The sequence below is a fragment of the Lithobates pipiens genome, unplaced genomic scaffold (genome assembly GCF_037356315.1).
Source record: "Lithobates pipiens isolate NorthernLeopardFrog02 unplaced genomic scaffold, aLitPip1_a1.2 Scaffold_18, whole genome shotgun sequence".
In the NCBI taxonomy this organism is placed as follows: domain Eukaryota; kingdom Metazoa; phylum Chordata; class Amphibia; order Anura; family Ranidae; genus Lithobates; species Lithobates pipiens.
Window position 1 is genome coordinate 347,111,946 of NW_027507758.1, and position 19,648 is coordinate 347,131,593.

At 43.7% G+C, this 19,648-nt stretch overlaps 2 protein-coding genes across 3 annotated transcripts; one reads left to right on the forward strand and one right to left on the reverse strand.

Annotated features, from left to right (window-relative positions):
* Positions 1–406: 406 nt before the first annotated feature.
* On the reverse strand, positions 407–15,211 carry NCBP2 (nuclear cap binding protein subunit 2). Of its 2 annotated transcripts, none has more exons than XM_077487424.1 (4): positions 15,073–15,211; positions 8,900–9,081; positions 6,367–6,505; positions 407–688 (listed from the first exon to the last, which is right to left on the reverse strand). In XM_077487424.1, exons 1-4 carry the CDS (start codon positions 15,136–15,138, stop codon positions 617–619), a joined length of 459 nt encoding a protein of 152 aa, XP_077343550.1. In that variant the 5' UTR covers positions 15,139–15,211; the 3' UTR covers positions 407–616. The 2 variants fall into 2 exon arrangements, with proteins under 2 accessions (XP_077343550.1, XP_077343551.1); XM_077487425.1 differs by lacking the exon at positions 15,073–15,211 and adding an exon at positions 12,312–12,386.
* NCBP2AS2 (NCBP2 antisense 2 (head to head)) lies at positions 15,203–15,858 on the forward strand. The gene is made up of 2 exons (XM_077487426.1): positions 15,203–15,323; positions 15,398–15,858. The coding sequence occupies exon 2, from the start codon at positions 15,442–15,444 to the stop codon at positions 15,754–15,756; it is 315 nt and encodes a 104-aa protein (XP_077343552.1). The 5' UTR covers positions 15,203–15,323; positions 15,398–15,441; the 3' UTR covers positions 15,757–15,858.
* The last annotated feature ends 3,790 nt before the right edge of the window (positions 15,859–19,648 follow it).

Genomic DNA, 19,648 nt, shown 5'->3' on the forward strand with positions numbered 1-19,648 from the left:
GCGCGAGTTTACACCAGCAAGGAATAGACCCACTATTATTATGGGCAACTGTACTCTGCAGCCATTGCTCATGGGTGCAGAAATATACCCACAATTTACACCATAAGCCCCATGTTCATGGGGCCTAAGACAGTTAACCTAGGCAACACCAATAATAGTGTAAAGTTTTTACTCTAGATTTTGGCTTGTAACTACTGTTGGTTTTTAGAAGATATAATCCATGTTCTAAAATATACCAGGTTAATCTTCATATGAAGATATTATTCCACACATGAGGGAGCGCAAAACACTATCAAAGTTGAAAGAAAAATAATTGCTAGTTATCAAACACACAAAAGACATGAAAACGTGTGCCCGTGCTACACAGATTACAGAAGAACCAAAAAAAAAACTTTACAGCTTTAAAGCCATTTTTAAAGGTTTATTTTAAAAATGTGAATAAGTGTATATGAACCTTCATTTTCATGTAGTAGGACTTAAAATATAAAGCCAAAATGAACAAAACACACCCTTATTTACTTGGGTCAAAAAAGGGAAAGAAATAAAAAATGTAAAACACCGCTTTCGCAAATAAACTTAACATCCAAGGAGAGCTTGAGCTTGGTTGTGGGCGTCTTCAAAAAGTCTGTACAACTTTACCATAGCCTCCCCTTCCTGCATCATAATCTTCACGGTACTCATCTCTGACCTGGAAAAAAAAAAAACTCCATTAGTTGCTTTGATTTTGCATATCCTACCCCAGACAAGTTTCATAACCCTTAAAAAGAAACTTGTTGGGGTATTGCTGACCTTTTTTTGTAAGTGCATGCTCCAGGGCTGTCAGAATTCCTAATTTCTGCACTAATGATCAGTGACTCAAAGTGCTGTATAAAATAGACAGGCAGGCATCTAGCACATTCAAAAAGGGAAGATTAGCAGTGCAAGGCTGCATATTTTCTTCATGAAAAGTTCCCTAGCCACCTCAAATGTACTTTGTAGTAAACTTGTGATGTACCTTCTACAATCTAAATATATTTTATATATTTTTAATGGAGAAAAAAAAAAAAAAAAAAAAAAAAAAAAAAAACAACTTTTGGGGGTCAAACAAGCTCCCCTTTTATTTAAAAAAAAATAAAAAATAAAAAAAAGGAGAGTGCAATCAATGTTAAAAGTGAAGTAAGCAGACCTCAGCAGCCCTGCACATGTGCAAGTGTAACATAAATGTAGGATGGAGTTACCGGGTTGAAGCGTCTGCTTACCTCCGTGCTGCTGGCACTCTGTAGCTTGAGGTGTTAAGGCTACAGCCTCTGCCTCAAAATTGCCACATCAGTGGTGGACAAGAAAACAAAGCACACCCCACACTACACTTGTAAGGGGCAGGTAAAAACACCCATAGCAACCAACACCCAAAGACATGACCTCCCCCTAAGTGCACTCCAGACGGTGCCTCCCCTACACAGTATGGGGTATAGTAGAGATCAACCAACCTAACTAGGAGCCATCTGCCAGATTATAGCATGGCAGAATCAGACCGTATGGTAATGCATTGTTGACTGGATGAAATCTGTTGAGATACTCCCGGGAAAATCCAGGTATGCCTACTGCTCCATTCCCCACTGGCCTGCGCTCCCTACCCCTCTGGTGTCTGAATGCCCCCACCATATTGCCATATATTGCCTATTCGGGGCCACATTCTATCCTGGCCCATGCTTCACCTGCCACAGCAGACATGTGTCAATCAACTACCTGGAACTCCAGATGCCTCTGCTCCAACCTCGCTGATACACAAGGAAAGGCCTGCTGTTAGAAATCATTTGGCCCCCGTACAACCAACCTGACGGGGCCCCCAAAATAATACAAATATGCAGCTTTGTCTGTGAATGAGATCTTCTACAGGTGCTCATATGGAATGCTGTGTAGCCCAATCAGAAGCCCTGAAAATGTATCTTTCTGGGCTTAGCTCTAGAATAGATGCAACAGCTATCTGAAAACCAGGATCTAGCGCTAAACCTAGGAGGCTGAAACAAGCATTTTCAGGGCTACCGATTGGGCTACACAGTATTCCATATGTATCCTGTAGAAGATCTCTGCTTTCACAGACAGCTTGTGATTCCAGTGCTAAATCGAGCAGGGGCCACAGAAACTGTTGAAGGTAGACTAGCCATGTCAAATGGCACAGGGATGGCTGTGGGATTAATGGCTGCTCTCCTTATACTGTTTTAAAACTATTCCGGGACTAAGGCCTCATACACACTGAGGCTAAAAATATGCTGGGCATAAAATTCCTGCCCTTAAAGTGGTTGTAAACCCTTTACAACCACCTTATGCTACAGGTAAGCCTATAATAAAAAGGTAGCTACCCAGGATATCTCCTAAACCTGCACAGTTTAGGAGATATTACATGTATGTGCCGATGTCATCGGGACATGCACACTAAAGCCAACTGAAGCAACGGCATGTATGTGCCGTTGCTTCAGTCAGCGTGCCGTTAGCAGTGGCTACCACGCACGGGAGTGACATCGCAGCTCTTGCCAATCACAGCGCCGGAGCTGCGATACCCGGACGTAACCCCTGGGAGAGATGTTGCCGGTGGGTGGGGATTTACAACCAGTTGCTACAGGGCCACCATGTACAGCATATGATGCTGTGTTGGCTAAATAGATATTAAACATATCAAGATTAACAGGCGTGTGCAATTTTGTAAACTGCACCAAACTATGGTATCAAATTGTCCATAGGCATTACTTTAAAAACCTTTACGTTAGCCGTTGAACAGATCTGATGCTAGAGTTATTGTTTTTACTTTTTTTTTTTTTATTGCAATCACAAGGGATGATTAACATTCCTTGTGATAGCTGGGTGAGTGGCAGGTCCTCTTTATGGAAATATCAGTGATCTATTAGACCCCCCCCGATACCTCCCCTGCTCTCCAAAGTAGCAGATAAGACACAGATTGGTTTAATTGGCTGCTTACCTAGCTGGTACCAGCCAGGTAAACACAGAACTAAAATCTTAAGTGATGTAATCCTCGTAGCCTCTGGCTTTATTGGTAACAGAAGGAATGCTACCAAACTGACCGCTTACAGTGAGAGCCTGAGAAAACAGGGGCGGGCTGTGGGTAAACAGAACAGCAGTGATAATTTTAGGGCCACTTTATACTGTATATTACTCTTCCACGGCTTTCCAGTATAAGGGGCAGAATTTGGGGGGGGGGGGGGGGGTGGTAAAAACACGAGTGCACATTCGGCCTAAGGCCCCTTTCACACAGTCTGAATGGGTCTGTCAGTTTTACAGGAGCCTTTGGATGTATTCCACGATCCATCAATGATAGTTATCGCGATAGTAATCACACAATACAGGTGCTGTGGCTCAAAGCACCTGTACCTGCTATATAATTCACCACAAGCAAAAGCCAGGCCATGGCATGGAGGAACGGTGGTACCCCCTTTGCAGCTCTGCCCAAGGAGGTGAAGCATAAATCTGCTTCAGGCATGCATACCTCCATCCAAATGATTTGGAGACACCAGCTCGTACTTTGAATGTCCGATTGGTTTTAGCATTTGCTTATAAGGTGAAACTTGGGGATGGGCTGTGGAAATTTAGGTATTTACATATACAAGCAGTAAATGAGCTTTAAAAGGCCAAGTTCACCAGCTCCCCTATGTACCAATATAGCATTAATGTACCCATTTTGCTTACTGGGCACTTAAATCCCCCTCCTGTCCAGACCAATTTTCAGCTTTCAGCGCTGTCGCACTTTAAATGACAATTGCAATCATACAACACTGTACCAAAGTAAAATTATTATTTTTTTATTAAATATTTTGTTAGAAAATTTTAAAACATGTAATTTTTCTCCTTCATTGATGTACGCCGACGAGGCGGCACTAATGGGCACCGATGGGTGGCAGTGATGGGCACCATTGGTGGGCATTGGAAGGGGGCACATATGTCTCCTTCCTCTTCGGGATCGATGTTCCTTGCAGATGAGCTGATCAGCTTTTTTTTCTCCTCACACTGTCAGCGTGAGGGGGGGAAAAAAAAAAAACACAACGATTACCGAGCTTTTGTTTACATCATGTGATCAGCTGTCATTGGCTGACATCTGATCACATGGTAAGGGGCCGAGACCAGCCCCTTACTCGGATCGGTGATCACCCGTGTCTCAGTGACCGTGTGATCACAGCGTGCACAGACAGCGCGCACAGGGGGAGGCCGTCATATGACGGCATCTCAGAAATTCAGGTCTGCGCTGTGGCTGTCAGTCGGCTATAGCACGGACGTCAAGCAGTTAAACACACTGCTCGATTACTTCTGCCTTAATTCCTGGACAGACTTTAGGTCATGACACAGGGAGTTGACCAGCTGAGGGTAGATGATGCAGGGTGTGTTCTAATGAGATCAGCTGATCAACCCTCCTGTGTCATGATCTACAGACTGTCCAGAAAGTAAGACAGAAGCAATTGAACAGTGTGCTTAAACAACTATGAAGAGATTGAAGTAAGCCTGTGTAACATTAATGGCAAGGTTTTTTTTTTGTTTTTGGTTTTGCAAAATACGTGCATTGGGGAGATGAAATTTGGGTGGGGGGGTGGGAAGAAGTGAACAAAGCTGAAAAATTTTATTTATAATTTTCCCCAGACACCCTAGAGAATAAAATGGCGCCCATTACAATACTTTAGGTCACACCGTATTTGCGCAGCAGTGCCAAACGCACTATTTTGGGAAAAAATACTCCACTTCTCCTTACCCAGCTCATGCCACACTTTATCTGTTTAATGTTACGCCATGTAAGTGGATACCAGAGATGTCATGCTTCAAAATTGCACCTGCTCTTGGAATGGCGACAAACTTTGACCCTTAAACATCTCCATAAGCGACGTTTAAAAATCTCTACAGGTTACCAGTTTAGGGTTAGAGGAGGCCAACTACTAGAATTATTGCTCTCGCTCTAACGATACCTCACAAGTGTGATTTGAAAACCGTTTACATATGCAGGCGTAGCTTATGCAAGTTCACGTTAAAATTTGTTTATTTTACTTTATATTTTTACACTGTCCCTTTAAAAAAAAGATTTTGACTCACTTTTATTCCTATTACAAAAAAGGCAATACAAAAAGACCTCAGATCTCACATTTACATATATATAAAAAAAAAAAAAGGACAATTTGTTTTTTGTATTGCCTGTAAGGCCGTTGGGCAGAAGTGATGTTTGACGTTGCTTCCGTCATCCAATGGCATTGAGTTGAGCCGGGCCATCATTCCCTCACTTACCTTCTTGCCTCACAGGGGAAAGGCCTGGATCATCTGCACCACTACCGACAGCTCCGGTAAGCGGCGGAAACAACCGGGAGGGGGATGGGGACCCAAGTGTTAGGGGGAGCTGCTGCACACAGAAGGCTTTTTATCTTATTGCATAGAATGCATCAAGTAGTAAAAAAAAAAAAAAAAAAAAAAAAAAAATAAAAAAACACTCCTGCCTTTACCACCACTTTAAGCTCATTTAGTGTTCGTTAAGAATATGTACCGTATTTAAATCGGCGTATAACACGCACTTTTTCCCCCTTAAAATCAGGGGAAAATCACGGGGTGCGTGTTATACGCCGATCCTCTACTGTTTTGGGGCTTCTGGGCGGCTTTCAGTCGCCTTCGGCGGCCCAAAACCATTGAGAATGGCCGAGAGCCGACCGAGATACACAGGACATCTCGGCAGCGCCATTTTTTTTAAATAAAAGCTGAAAATAAAACTGACAAGGCTGCAACGATAGACAAGGCTGCATATGACACTGACAACCCTGCATTCATGGGCATTTAAGTGTAAGTTTTTTTTTTCCTTAAACTTCCCTCCTAAACTTGGAGTGCGTGTTATACGCCGATAAATACTTAAACATCCAAAGCCTGGCCACAGCTTAAATTTAAAGCTTTAATATAACTAATGTTTTTATTTCACTCCCCAAAAGGACCAAATGTATGTACAGAACTTGGTTCTGTTCTGATCAGGGGCCCAGGTTACCAATGCTGCGTCATCCATCAACCTGGCTGTGTATGTGTAAAAGCAGCCCTAATAGATACATAGCAATGCTGGCTGTTATTTGTGAATGAGCATGTTGGTCCCCCTATCTGACCACACTGCTTAGAGCTAAAGGATGCATCTGAACGAGACCCTGACCATGGTAAAGCAGTGGTGGCAGGAAATTTTAAACAGTGCCTGACATTGCCATAAAGAATTAGCTTCCGGTACGTTAGACCAACTTGCTGCAATAAGCAGTTGGTCCCCTAGGGGGTAAAAATAGGGGTTTGTACTTGGAAAATTGTCATTTCCAGCAGACCACAATCACATAGGTGCTTTGGTTTGTGACAAATTCCCCCCCCCCCCCCCCCCCTTACCTGGCCACCCGATTTGCCACGTCCATATTGCCTTCCTTCTTTGAAGCCAGCATCCCAGTCTGTTCTGATAATCCGATCATCCAAGCGAGTACCATTGATGAATCTCATGGCATGCTCAGCGTCAGCTCTGATATAGTATCTTGAGGCAGAGTTGAGGCAAAACCTTTTTTGTATTATAAATAGAAGCTCTAGTCAACTAAAACTTATTTAATGACCTGTCAACATCCAGTAAATATCACTATGCTTAAAGTGAAAGTTCCCCTGCAGGAATATCCCCTATGCAATTTATACCCAATGAATAAATACATACCATAGCTCCTCCTGTTGGAAAAGGTGAAGGTCCTCCCAATAGAGCTGCAGCTGTTGGGGGGCCCTCTATAGAAAAATAGAGGAGCTCTAGTCTCTTGTGTGAAAATTAAAAGTCAGCAGCTACAAAAACTGTAGCTGCTGACTTAACAGCCTCTCACCTGTCCCACAATCCAGCGATGGGCTCACGCCAGCCAGGTTCACCTCCTGTCTGTCCTCTGCACCGGCATCTTCACTGTGGGCACCTGGCTATGACAGTTTGCTGATTCACAGGCAGGTGCACACTGCCCATACGCAAGTCATGCTGTGCATTGGTACCACAGTCTTCTGAGACCTATCACGTGTCCCAGAAGACTGCGGCAAGGGGGTGTGGGGGGAGACAGAAAACGTCCTCTTCCAATCGCCTAGGCAGTCAAAAATCAGATGGGAGGCCTTAAAGTGGAACTTCCCCTTTTGGGTGGAACTCTGCTTTAGGCTGTAAGCTGCTGAATTATGTTCAACATCGTTCATTCATTTTTTCAGTCATTAGTGGGGTCAAATCAACATTTGTTTTTTGACTGCAGCAACGAGGAAAATTGAAGGAGTAGGATGGAAATATTCTCTCAATCGTAAAAATTTCTAAATGTGGGTTTCGTTCGCTAAAGTTCATTCATTCCAACAATTCAATGTTAAAAGCAAACATATGAGCGTTTATACTGTATTAAGTATAACTACTGTAATGGTTAATGAGTTATACTCTGAATAGTCTAAGGTTATTAGTGGTGTACCCCAAGGTTCAGTATTGGGACACATACTTTTTAAATATACCATTTATATAGAGTTTGGAATTAAAAGTACAATTTCAGTCTTTGCAGTGGACACCAAGCTATGCAGCTTACAAGCTGATAATGCACTGTTTGAATGTAAATGTATGCACTTGGAGGCTTAAAAAGCACATATACATACTAGGGGGGAAAACTGGAGGAATCAATGGTGAAGAAGCATCTGGGTGTTCTGGTAGATCATAAACATAATAGTATGCAATGCCAAGCTGCTGTTTCTAAAGCTAGCAAAAGCTACCTTCTTGTATTAAGAGAGAGGTATGGACTCCAGAGAGAGATCATTTTGCCCGTGTATAAATCATTAGTAAGACCTCATCTGGAATATGCAGTTCAGTTTTGGGCACAGTTCTCAAAAAGGATAATTGGGGAACTGGAGAAAGCGCAGAGAAGGGCAATTAAATTGATAAGGCATGGAGGAGCTCAGCTATGAGGAAAGATTAGATGAACTGAATTTATTCTCCCTTGAAAAGAGGAGATATGATCAACATGTACAAATATATAAGGGGTCCATATAGTGAACTTAGTGTTGAGTTATTCACTTTAAGGTCATCACAGACAAGGAGGCATTCTTTACATCTGTGGGAAGATATTTCATCTCCAAATATGGAAAGGCTTCTTCACATTAAGCTGTGAAAATGTGGAATGGATTCCCTCCAGAGCTGGTTCTGGCCAGTTTAGTCGATTGTTTAAAAAAGGCCTGGATTCTTTCCTAAATGTACTGTACATCGTATAACTGGATACTAACATTTATAGGGAAAGTTGATCCAAGGAATATCTGATTGTCTCTTGAGGGATCAGGAAGGATTTATTTTCCCCTTGTTGAACTGGATGGACCAGATTAACCATGTAACAAAACAAAATATTATACTACTTTCAAACGTTTGAATGTACTGAACAATTTCATATGAATTTTCATGCAAAATTCTACTAGCGTATTATCAGCTTTAGACTCCATCCACACAGGCATTTTGCCACGGTGCAAATCCCAGTGGTTGGAATCTAGCAGAGCTCAGCTTGAGGAGAACTTGCATGGTTTGAATGACCTGAGATGCCTGGAGGAAGGGGGTGCATTATTGTGAAATTCAGCCTAACTGGCATTTGTAATGGGAGGACCTCCACCATTTACAACAGGCATAGCTCTGGTATGTACTGTTTATTCAATGTAGAATTGCAAAGTGAGGTTTCCTGAAAAACTAAATAGTCTGTTCCATAACCTCTCTAAAAAATGTTAACATCAGCTGCAGCTAGATTGAGGTTTGCTGTTAGAATGACCCCTTCACCAAAACAGACATACACAGGTACATAAACTCTTAGAATTATACATGTTTCAACACTTGGGTTTGCCTATTCAGCAAGGCTTGCAAAGTTAATTGTTTCACACCTAAAACCATCAACAAAAAGGATACTCTACAAAGCAGAATCCACAAGCAGTTTTCTTAATTTTATCCAGACCCATAACGATCTTTTTTACATCTCCACTCTTGCTGAATAATTCATGTATCTGTTCTTCTGTTGTATAAAATGAGAGGTTTCCAACATACAAAGTGCAGCTTTGTTTCAAAAGTTTATCTTGCTCATCTCTTTTGCCCTATAGTGAAGAAAGAATAATGAATAATTTGAAATATTTACAAAATAAAAAGTCTGTATATACAGTGGGTATAGAAAGTCACTCCCTTTAAAATAATCACATTTTGTTGCTTTGCAGAATGAAATGAAGACAGACACGGGGAGATTTAGTAAAACTGGAGTACTAAGAATTTGGTGCAGCTGTGCATAGTAGCCAATCAGCTTCTAACCTCAGCTTGTTCAGTTAAACTTGACAATAAGACCTAGAAGTTGATTGGTTTCTATGTAGAGCTGCACCAGGTTAGGCTCGCTCCAGTTTTAGTAAGTGCCTGTTCACACTACCGCGACTTGTCAGGCGACTTAGCCGCCTGACAAATCGCGCTCCGTTCTGTACTATGGAACCGTTCTAATAGGAGCGACTCAAGTCGCTCCGACTTAGAAAAAGGTTCCTGTACTATTTTTGGGGCGACTTCAGGCGACTTGCATTGACTTCTATACAGTAGTCGTTTTGCAAGTCACTGCTGAAGTCGTGTGCAGGTCGCGTCTGAGTCGCGCTGCAAGTCGTGTTGCCCCTGTGTGAACGGGCACTAAATCTCCAATGTTTTTGTTTTATCCAGCTGTATTTACACAGTGCGACTTATAACATCCAAGGGAAAGATAAACACCAACATGTCAGATTTGGGGAAAAAAAAAAAAAAAAAAAACACACACACACACACACACACACACACACACACACACACACACACACACACACACACACACCACAAAAAGCACAGGTCTGCAAAACAAACAGCCACGTATGTTTCAGGTTCATGCTACCAGTACAGAAAACATCAAAAGGGGAGTAGAATGAAACGGGAAAACGTTTTTCTACCAAAGTAGTCTGCAGATGGGGCTGAGCCTGCTAAATCCTGACACCTCCCAGCACCTGCGTTTAGCCCCTCCATCTCCCTCCCAACAAGTGCAGTGGCAGTAGATCACCGTTGCTTCCGATACATAGTACACAAAACAGCAGTGTTAGCAAGACCAGGTCTTATCTCTGCTAGCACTAGCAGGTACATTTTTATTTGTAGCAGTTCACACAATCCCTGACAGTCAGCAGCTTTTTTTTTCCCCCCTACTAGGTACCTGTAAAATTTAGTGTTCAAAACATCCAAAGAAAGGTACACTAGTGAAGGGGCCTACATGATTCTGAGCATATCAGAGAGCTAAGGGGAGTCCTCTCTGACAGAATCCCCCTTAGAATATGAACCTGTAGAGAGCAGCAGCACCCTGACAGATAGCTCAGACGATGGAGAAGAAGTTCCTGACCCTGTGCCCAGGTTTCTGAGGTGTTAGAATTGCATGATTCTTCTCATATGCAGCTGAGTGCCACGCTAACTTTTGGAGGACTAGGGAGTACCGGTGGTCTAGTACATCCTGGCCTTTTACACACCAGCCCTGCATTATCACTTGGTTACGTGATGAGTCCCATAAGTGCAGCCCAAGCTGATGTGGTGGTTAGCACAAGTAGCACTCCCGCAGCCACCAAGAATTTGAATACAGGCCCGTAGAGCCCATAGAGTCCTTCCAGATGCGTTTGCAAGTCCTATCTGGTAGCACATAGATTGTGCAGAATCCGTACCTCCCCCCATTCATTGGCCAACTCTGGAATTTAGGTGGAAACAGCAAAAAAAAAAAAAAAAAAAAGTAACTACTGCTCTCGATTTTTTTTAGCGTTTTTTTGCCCCCATGGAAGATCTGTATAGATCGATTGTGGACCAAATTTTATATGCCAAGCAGTTTTTTCGCCGCAACCCAAATTCAAACCTTGCCAGACTTAGCATGGAAGCCTGTAATGCAGGGATATGCAATTAGAGGACCTCCAGCTGTTGCAGAACTACAAGTCCCATGAGGCATAGCAAGACTGACAGCCGCAAGCATCATACCCAGAGGCAGAGGCATGATGGGACTTGTAGTTTTGCAACAGCTGGAGGTCCACTAATTGCATATCCCTGCTGTAATGGTTCGAGAGTTTAAAAAAAAATTTGGGCATAGCCCTCAACATGGGCATTACTAAAAAGAATAAGTCACTGTAATATTGGTCCACAGACCCCATTCATCACATGCTTGTGTTCTCTGCTGCCATGGTCAGGGGTAGATAAGAGACTAGAGTATGATTTATGCTTTTTCGACGACAACACACGATCATCCTTGGGGTGACCCCGAATATGATCGGCTCCACAAAATTTGGCCCCTCATAGGTCACCTTATCCAGAAATTTGCAAATGCGTGTACTCCCCAGCAAAACATCCGCATCGATGAATCCCTGGTCGCCTTGCATTCAAAATAGTATCTCCCCAGCAAGCGTACCAAATCTGTGGTCAAAAATGTATAAACTCTGTGAGAGGGCAAAAGGCTATACATGTGATTTTCAGGATTTACGAGGGAAAAAAAAGATAGTCACGTGGAGCCCCCCAGGTGTCCAGACTACATGAGGAGCAGTGGCAAGATTGTTTTGGACTTGGTGTCACCCTTGTTCCATAAGAGGTACACCTTTTATACAAGCGTGGCACTTAGACACCTCATGTGGCGCTGTGTAACCTAATCGCTGGGGCTTCAATCAATGGCGTTTTAAACACCTGACTTATAAAGGGGGAGAAAGCCTGCTTGAGAAATAATATATTGCTTGCAGTGAAGTGGAAGGACAAATGGGACATTTTTGTCCTGTCTTCCATTCACACAGACATGTCCAAATTACCACGACATCTGCTGTGGTTGAGAAGCCCCTCTCTGTCCACGACTACAACCTTAACATGGGAGGGGTGGACTTCAAGAACCAGATACTGCTACAATATAGTGTCTAAATAAATCAAAAAGAAAACCTTAGCGCCTAGAACGTGATAATGGGGAGCCTAAAAATCTGCTGACACTATATTTAAACAATCAGCTGTGCAGCGCTTAAAACTAAATACATTAAATGCATATATAGTGAAAATATATACATTTTCTGATGGCACAAATATCACTTCATATGTGAAATAAATACTGATCATGCAGTGAACACTTACATTTTATAAAACAATAAAAAAACTGAATTCATATAAAAACATAATTAAAAATGGAATATAGAATAAATTAGTCCATAAAGTCCCCACAATGTAAGTGCTCCATAAAAAGTGCTCAAAATGAATCCACTCCTCTGTGCTCAAAAAAGGATCCAGGATGTGCATCACCACAGTTGCTCCCCACCTGCAGGAATATTCTCACCTGTATCAGTGTGACCACTACAGCTAAGTAGGGTCCAAAACAGCCTGCTAGCCTCACCATGGGCTATAACAAGACAACTCCAGAGCTCCTCTCCACTCCTTGCTCCCGGGTGGCCAGTGATTACCAATGATAAATAGAGAAAAAAAAAACAAAAACAGATAGTACTTGTTTAAAAAGCATTTATTTGCATACAAAGCGATAAAGTACTCAGGTTTTTCTGGTGCTACAAGCACACCAGTCTGTAAACAGCAAAGATAAAAATCCATGTTTGGGAATCGCCTCTCCAATTCACACAAGCCCCACCGACACTTGGGGGTGGGTGGGGGGCTCCACGCCAATTAATAGTACCGAGCTCATCCATGCCCCTCCCCAATACGCGTCAATACAGGGTATCGTATCTTCCTCAGGATTAATAGCCCGCTCATCCTATTGAAATCGCTTTTCTTCTCATTTTAGTATTTGACCGCAAGTCTTTAAATGCCCTTCCATGGAAAAGTTTTAGCCCCATTGTGGTGTCACCAGTACGATATTTGCACATTGAAATTATATCCCCTCTCAAGCATCACCTCTCCATAGAGAATAAGTTCAGTTCTTGTAACCTTTCCTCATAACTAATGTCTTCCAGTCCCTTTATTACTTTTGTTGCCCTTCTCTGGACTCCCTCTCCAGTTCCACATTTTCCTGCCCTGAAATGCCAGGATAGTAAAATCCCCCCCACAAAATGACCCCTTTTGGAAAGCAGACACTCCAAGGTATTTGTTAAGAGGCATGGTGAGTACTTTGCAGATTTCATTTTTTGGCACAAGATTTTGGAAAATGAAGGAAAAATAAAGTGCCTTATTCTTTTTTTTTTTTTAAATCTTGTGATAAAAAATGATATCTGTAAAATATTCACCATGCCTCTTAATACTTTGGGGCGTCTACTTTCCAAAATGGGGTCATGGGGGGGGTGTACTATTTTGGCATTTCAAGGCCTCCAAAAAAGTCATAGCGAGGAAGTACACCCTTTGAAAGCCTGAAGGCTGTGATTGGATTTTGGGGGCCTGTACATGTGGTATCCCCATAAATCAGAAGAAGTAGTAGAACGTGTTTTGGTGTAAAATGCCATATATATCCATGGCATGTGCGAAAATTCTTAATAAAGTTACAATATTTTTTTTTTAACAAAAAAGAAGGAAGGAGTCATTTTGGGGGGGAGTTTTTATACTGCCATGGCATTTCAGCTCCTGAATAAATGTGATAGGCAGTTAGAAAGTTAAAGCCGAGTTCCAATTTCAATATGCATACCACAGTTTGTAGACGCTATAGCTTTCACACAAACCAATTGATATACGCTTGTTTTGGGTTTATTTTATTTTTTTTAATGGCGAAATTTGTGTTTTTTTTTTGTTTGTTTTGTAACAAAAAGTACAAAATATCGTTTTTTTTTTTTTTTTTTTTTTCAGTCTTTTTCCATTTATATCATTTAAAAAAAAAAAACACACAACAGGTGGTGATCAAATACCCTAAAAAAAAAGCTCTATTTGTGTGGGGGAAAAAAAAAAATAAGTGTATAAATTTCATTTGGATACAGAATTGCATGACTGCGCAATTATCAATTAAAGTAGCGCAGTGCGGAATAGCAACAAATGCCCTGATCCGGAAGAGAGTAAAATCTTAAAAAGTGCATCCTATGCATTAAGGTGAAAAAATGCCTGGCAGTCACCGGCCCCCTAGCCCCCCCATTTTACTTACCTGAGCCCTTTCATCTCTCCGGCAGGGACATGCTGTCCCCCTCTCCATGGGGTCCTGGCTCTTGATTGGAATGATAGCGCAGCCATTAGCTCCTGTCAATCAAATCCAATCACATGGGGGGCGGGGCTAAGTCCGGCATTCGTGTCTGTGGACGCAAATGCTGGACTCGAGAACGCGCCCACAAGGTAACCCCCTTAGGGAGAGCACTTCTCCTAGGGGGGTTATCTAATGTGGGGGGAGGAGCCACCGAGCTATCCCAGAAGAGGATGTTCTGGGCCACTCTGTGCAAAATAAACTGCACAGTGGAGGTAAGAATGACTTTTTTTTAATAAAAAAATAAATAAAAATCACACACATACATACACACACACACACACGGTCCTTTGCAATCACTTTACCTGATTGGCTTTACTTCCTCTTTTGCTCACTGCAAACCCTGCAAATTAAAAGCATAATGAGCTAGTATGCATCACATACTAGCTCATTATGTGACACAATATGTGACACTAAACTGCAAACGAATCCAGCGCTGTCCCCTGTGCAGGCTGCATCCATCGCCTCGCCCCTCTTCCTTCCAGGGGCGCAGACTCTGGCTCTGCGATTGGCTGGAGCCGTGTGATGTCACTACCTCACATGTGCACAGGAGCCATCAGAAATAGCACACGTTAGGGAAGAAACGGCATGGAGGTCCATGCATGTACTGGTTACATCAATTGGTGTACTACAAGTGAAATATCTCCTAAACGGCACACGTTTAGGAGACATATCCACTACCTAGAGGTAAGCTTTATTCTAGGCTTACCTATAGGTAAAAGTAAGGAGGGAGGGTTTACAACCACTTTAAGTCAAGTTGTTCAGTACAGTAAGGGATAAGCAGGCTTTCATTGAGGACCTCATTCTGAACGTGCTACCTACCTGACTTTGTCTGGTTTCTATGGAAACACTGACCAGGGCTAAAGCATGCAGAGCTCTTAATGGGTCCCTTCCTAAACACAGCACACACTACTGAACCGCTCCCCTCGCCTACCTTGAAATGCTGGTCCCGGTACTGACTCAGCTCCACATAGCTATCAGTCTTTAGAATGCTCAGCATCTTCCCGACCTCTCCAGCACGCCGGCCACCACGGCGCAACTGCGGTTTTCCGATTCCTCTTCTCGCGACAAAGACGAGCCAATGAGTAGAAGGCGCACACTATCACTTCCGAGTTCACCTAGGCCGCCATCTTTAAAAAGGGCAAATACTTATCTGCGAGTCAGGAAGAGTGCTGTGACTGACGGGTAAGTAGGTTGGTAGAAGTGGGTTGTGTACGGCCTGTGTGGGATCGGTACTGACTGCTTGGCTCTCTCCTCAGGGCTCCGTTGTCGGTGGACTGTGCCCGGACACAGGAGGGCAAACATGGTGCTCCGTCGGCTTCTCTTCAACCTCCTGAATAACCCTCAGGTGATTGAGAAGCTCTCCGAGTCTCGGCCTATCCGCAGAGCCGCCCAGATTACCGCCTTCGCCATCACCAAGGCCCAGCTGACCGGTAAGGACGCGGCCCAGCGCCTGCTCCGCTCCGACACCGTCCGACAACTCACCAAGGAGGCGGCTCCCCGGAACCTGGAGGACATAGGGCGGAAGATGGAGAGGGTGAAGGACACGTTCATGAGGGAGCTCAGGACTGGCATGAAGGAAATCAAAGGTGGCACAAAGGGGCCGGGGAGCAAGTGAAGAGGACATGGGGTGCCATGAGGAGCAGTGTACCTCCCAAGCAGCCTGCTCATTCATTTTAATGTATTCTAATCTTCACAATAAAAGTACAAGTTCACTGACTCCACTCTAAATGTCTACTATATCTCTGGGGAGGCCTGCATTATGTTCTGGGCAGGCCACCTTCCCTCTGAAGTACTCCTTTCCATCATTCCTAGGCCTCTTCTACATGGAAGCTTCTCAGATGTTTTCCTGGAGGTGAAATGTTCCCACTTGTCCTAACCCTCCAAATGGCACGCTACCATAATTGCTCTGTGAGGTGCCAGTTCCCGCTGTTGGCCAGACTCACCACCACAGTGTCGCTAACTTCCCTGCTTTCGCTGCTGCGGGGGATGTTTCAGGATACAGGGACTAATCAATGTCATTTAATCACTTGTGTTCATTTATAACTGAGGCATTGTAAACTGTGCTTACGATGTTTCAGTTTGTGAATGAACAGGAAGCCGATCAGTACAGAGCACTTCCTGGTCATTCACTGTCCAGTGCAGCTAAAGGCGTGTGTCTTTTGAGCTTTGGAGTGCACACTCTAATGGAATAGGCTGCGCACACAGTACCATGCCACCACTACTTGTGTAGCAAAGCGGCCCCATTCACATGAATGGGTCACAATGGGTGCCTGCCCCCACCAAACGTATAATTCCTTTTGAAAAGCGCTGTTGCATGTGTTAAACCCCCCGCTGCTGCCTTTGCAACCTAACTACCTCAGTACCACTGTACAAGTATATACGGCCTCATATTGAGGTGGTTATACCAGGCTGTTAAAGCAGGGTTCCACCCTAAAGTGGAACTTCCGGTCATCGGAACCCGACCCCCCTCCGGTGTCACAGTTAGCACCTTTCAGGGGGAGGGGGATGCAGATACCTGTCTAAGCCCCTGTACACACGGTCGGATATTCTGCCAACCAAATCCGACGGATTGTGTCCGAAACTGTTGCATACACACAGTCGGACCAAGTTGTCGGAAAATCCGATCATTCAGAACGTGATGACGTTATTTCGTTACGATGGGACTACGTTCAGGCTAGTAGCCAATAGCTTTGGTCTAGGAATTTGATCTGAGCATGCGTGGCACTTTGTCCGATCAAAATTCTCTACACATGATCGGAGTATGTCCAATCGGACCAGTTGGTCGGAAAATATTTCCAACGTGTTGGAAAATTGGGTCCGACGGATATTCAGACGGAATCAGTCTGATGCATACCACACACAGTCGGATTATCCGACAACACAGTCCGATAGGACACATTCCGACGGATTCTCCGACCGTGTGTACAAGGGCTAAGACAGGTATTTGCACCCTCTTCCGGGCATAGACTCCCACATGCCGTTTCCTGTCCCGTCACGCTGTCTGCTGGGACACATATGGGTCCCAAAGACAGTGCGGACCATTCCTATTGTGCTGCGCGACTCGTGCATGCGCAGCAGGGAACCGGGAAGTGAAGCCGCAACAGGTATTTGCACCCTCTTCCGGGCATAGACTCCCACGGGAGTCTATGCCGTTTCCTGTCCCGTCACGCTGTCTGCTGGGACACGTACGGGTCCCAAAGACAGCGCGGACCATTCCTATTGTGCTGCGCGACTCGTGCATGTGTAGCAGGGAACCGGGAAGTGAAGCCGCAATGCTTCACTTCCTGATTCCCTCACCTAGAAAGGCGGCAGCAGCAGCCGAGTGACTGCTTGGCTTCGGCTGCCGACATCGCTGGATCCTGGGACAGGTGAGTGTCCATTTATTAAAAGTCAGCAGCTGTAGTATTTATAGCTGCTGGCTTTTTTTTTTTTTTTTTTTTCAGTGACATTTTTGAAATCTTTTGAATTTTTTTTTTTTGTTCTCCTGGTGATCCGACCAGATATACATTTTAATCCCACCACCAACTGGCAGCATCAGCTTCCCTGCATACTGTAAGAGGAAGTGATGTTCTTCCCACTGTGTGACATCAGAAGCAACAATGACTGTCGCTTCTGCTTTCATTTTATTTTTTTTTCCTTTCATTAACAAGCCATTACTGGCATGTACAGTATCTGATCAAATCAATCTTGGTTTGATCAGATGCTTTGGAAGTCAGAGGAAAGCTTTGGGCTCCCACAGAGCTCCCTATAAAGAGGAGCTGTCGGAGCCCACGCTAAAATAAATTGTACAAATTTAAAGAAATAAATAATACAATTTTAGACCCCCGGCTGCAGCCTTTCCAGCTAAAGGAGCGTGGCAAAAATGTGGTATTAGCGCCCCCAATCACTAGTGTAAATAATCCCTAAGGGTACTTTGTCACAATTTTTTTTTTTTTTTTTATAAAAAAGCTGAGGCTTTCAGTCACATTTTTAAAATAAAAAAAATTATAGATAAATCCAGTTTACTTTTTTTTCTCTGTTTTGTTTCATAAACCAATTATAGGGGACAAAAGTATAAACATAAATGTTTCTTAACCACCTCAATACAGGACACTTTCACCCCCCTTCCTACCCAGGCCAATTTCCAGCATTTAGTTCTCTCACACTGAACTAGAATTATTCAGTCATGCAACACTACACAAATTAAGTTTTTATCACACAAATAGAGCTTTATTTTGGTGCTATTTAACCACTCTCCGCCCCGCCTATAGCAAAATGATGTCCTGGCGGTGGTTCAGTTATGCTGACTGGATGTCTTTCAGGAAACCAGCCGGCATGTGCGTGTGGCGCCTGACAGAGGCTCTTTACCACGTGATCACGGCTGATCACAGTGTAAACAGGAAAAGCTGTTTATCGGCTTTTCCTCGCTCGGGTCTGGCAGACTGGAGTAGAGGGATCGGCTGCTCTCCTTACAGGGGGGATTTGCGCATCCCCGCGGATACCCACCCAGGACCACCAGGGATGCTGATCATGGATGGCCACCAGGTGTGCCACCCTGGACCACCAGGCATGCCAGTCAGTACCCAAACATGATGCCAATTAGTGCCCATCAGCAGTGCCGTCAGTGAAGCCTATCGGTGCCACTCATAAGTACCCTTCAGTGCAGCCTCCTCAGTGCCCATCAGTAAAGGAGAAAACTTTCTTATTTACATAATTTTATAACAAACAAAGTAACTTTTTTTTTTTATTTAGCCAAAGAAAAAATACAGAGGTGATCAAATAGCACCAAAAGTAAGCTCTATTTGTAGGGACAAAATGATAAAAATTTTGTTTGGGTACAGTGTAGCATGACTGTGCAATTGTCATTTAAACAGTGACAGTGGTGAAAATTGGCATGGGCAGGATGGGTGGAAAGTGCCTGGTATTGAAGTGGTTAATCACCGCTGAGGTTTTTTTTTTTTTTTGCACTACAAATGGAAAAAAAAGACAGCGTTTTGGAAAAAATTAGTTTTTCTTAGTTTCTGTTACAACATTTTGCAAATAAGTAATTTCCCCCCTCATCTTCCAGGACAGGTACTTGAGACATGATTGGCTCCGCCTTCTGCAGGAAACACAAATCAGACACAATTTAAAAGGCCCCTCCCTTTCCCCTGACCCTCAGTTGTTTTGTGTTTCCAGACCTCCAGGAGTACGCACCGTCATGTTTGTTTCGTTGACTGATCTGGTGACTGTGGCTTGTTCAGATTACTTAGAACGGTTATGGCCATGTCTGCAGTATTTTCTGCTGTTTCAGAAGTCTGAGAAGGGTTCCCCCTGTTTTCCTGGTGGTTACTTGCATTAGGGAATCTTCTGCAACTTCCACCCCCAGCGTCATGATCCACCTTAGTACACCCAGAGAGCGCCAACTATTTTTTAGTTCGGCTTTAGAGGAAGTACTTGCTCGGTCCTCGGAAAACGGTAAACGTTTCCCATCTCGGAAGGTTAAGCCTCAAAGTAAGAGGCCTTTTCGTAGTTTTCAGGGAAAAGCC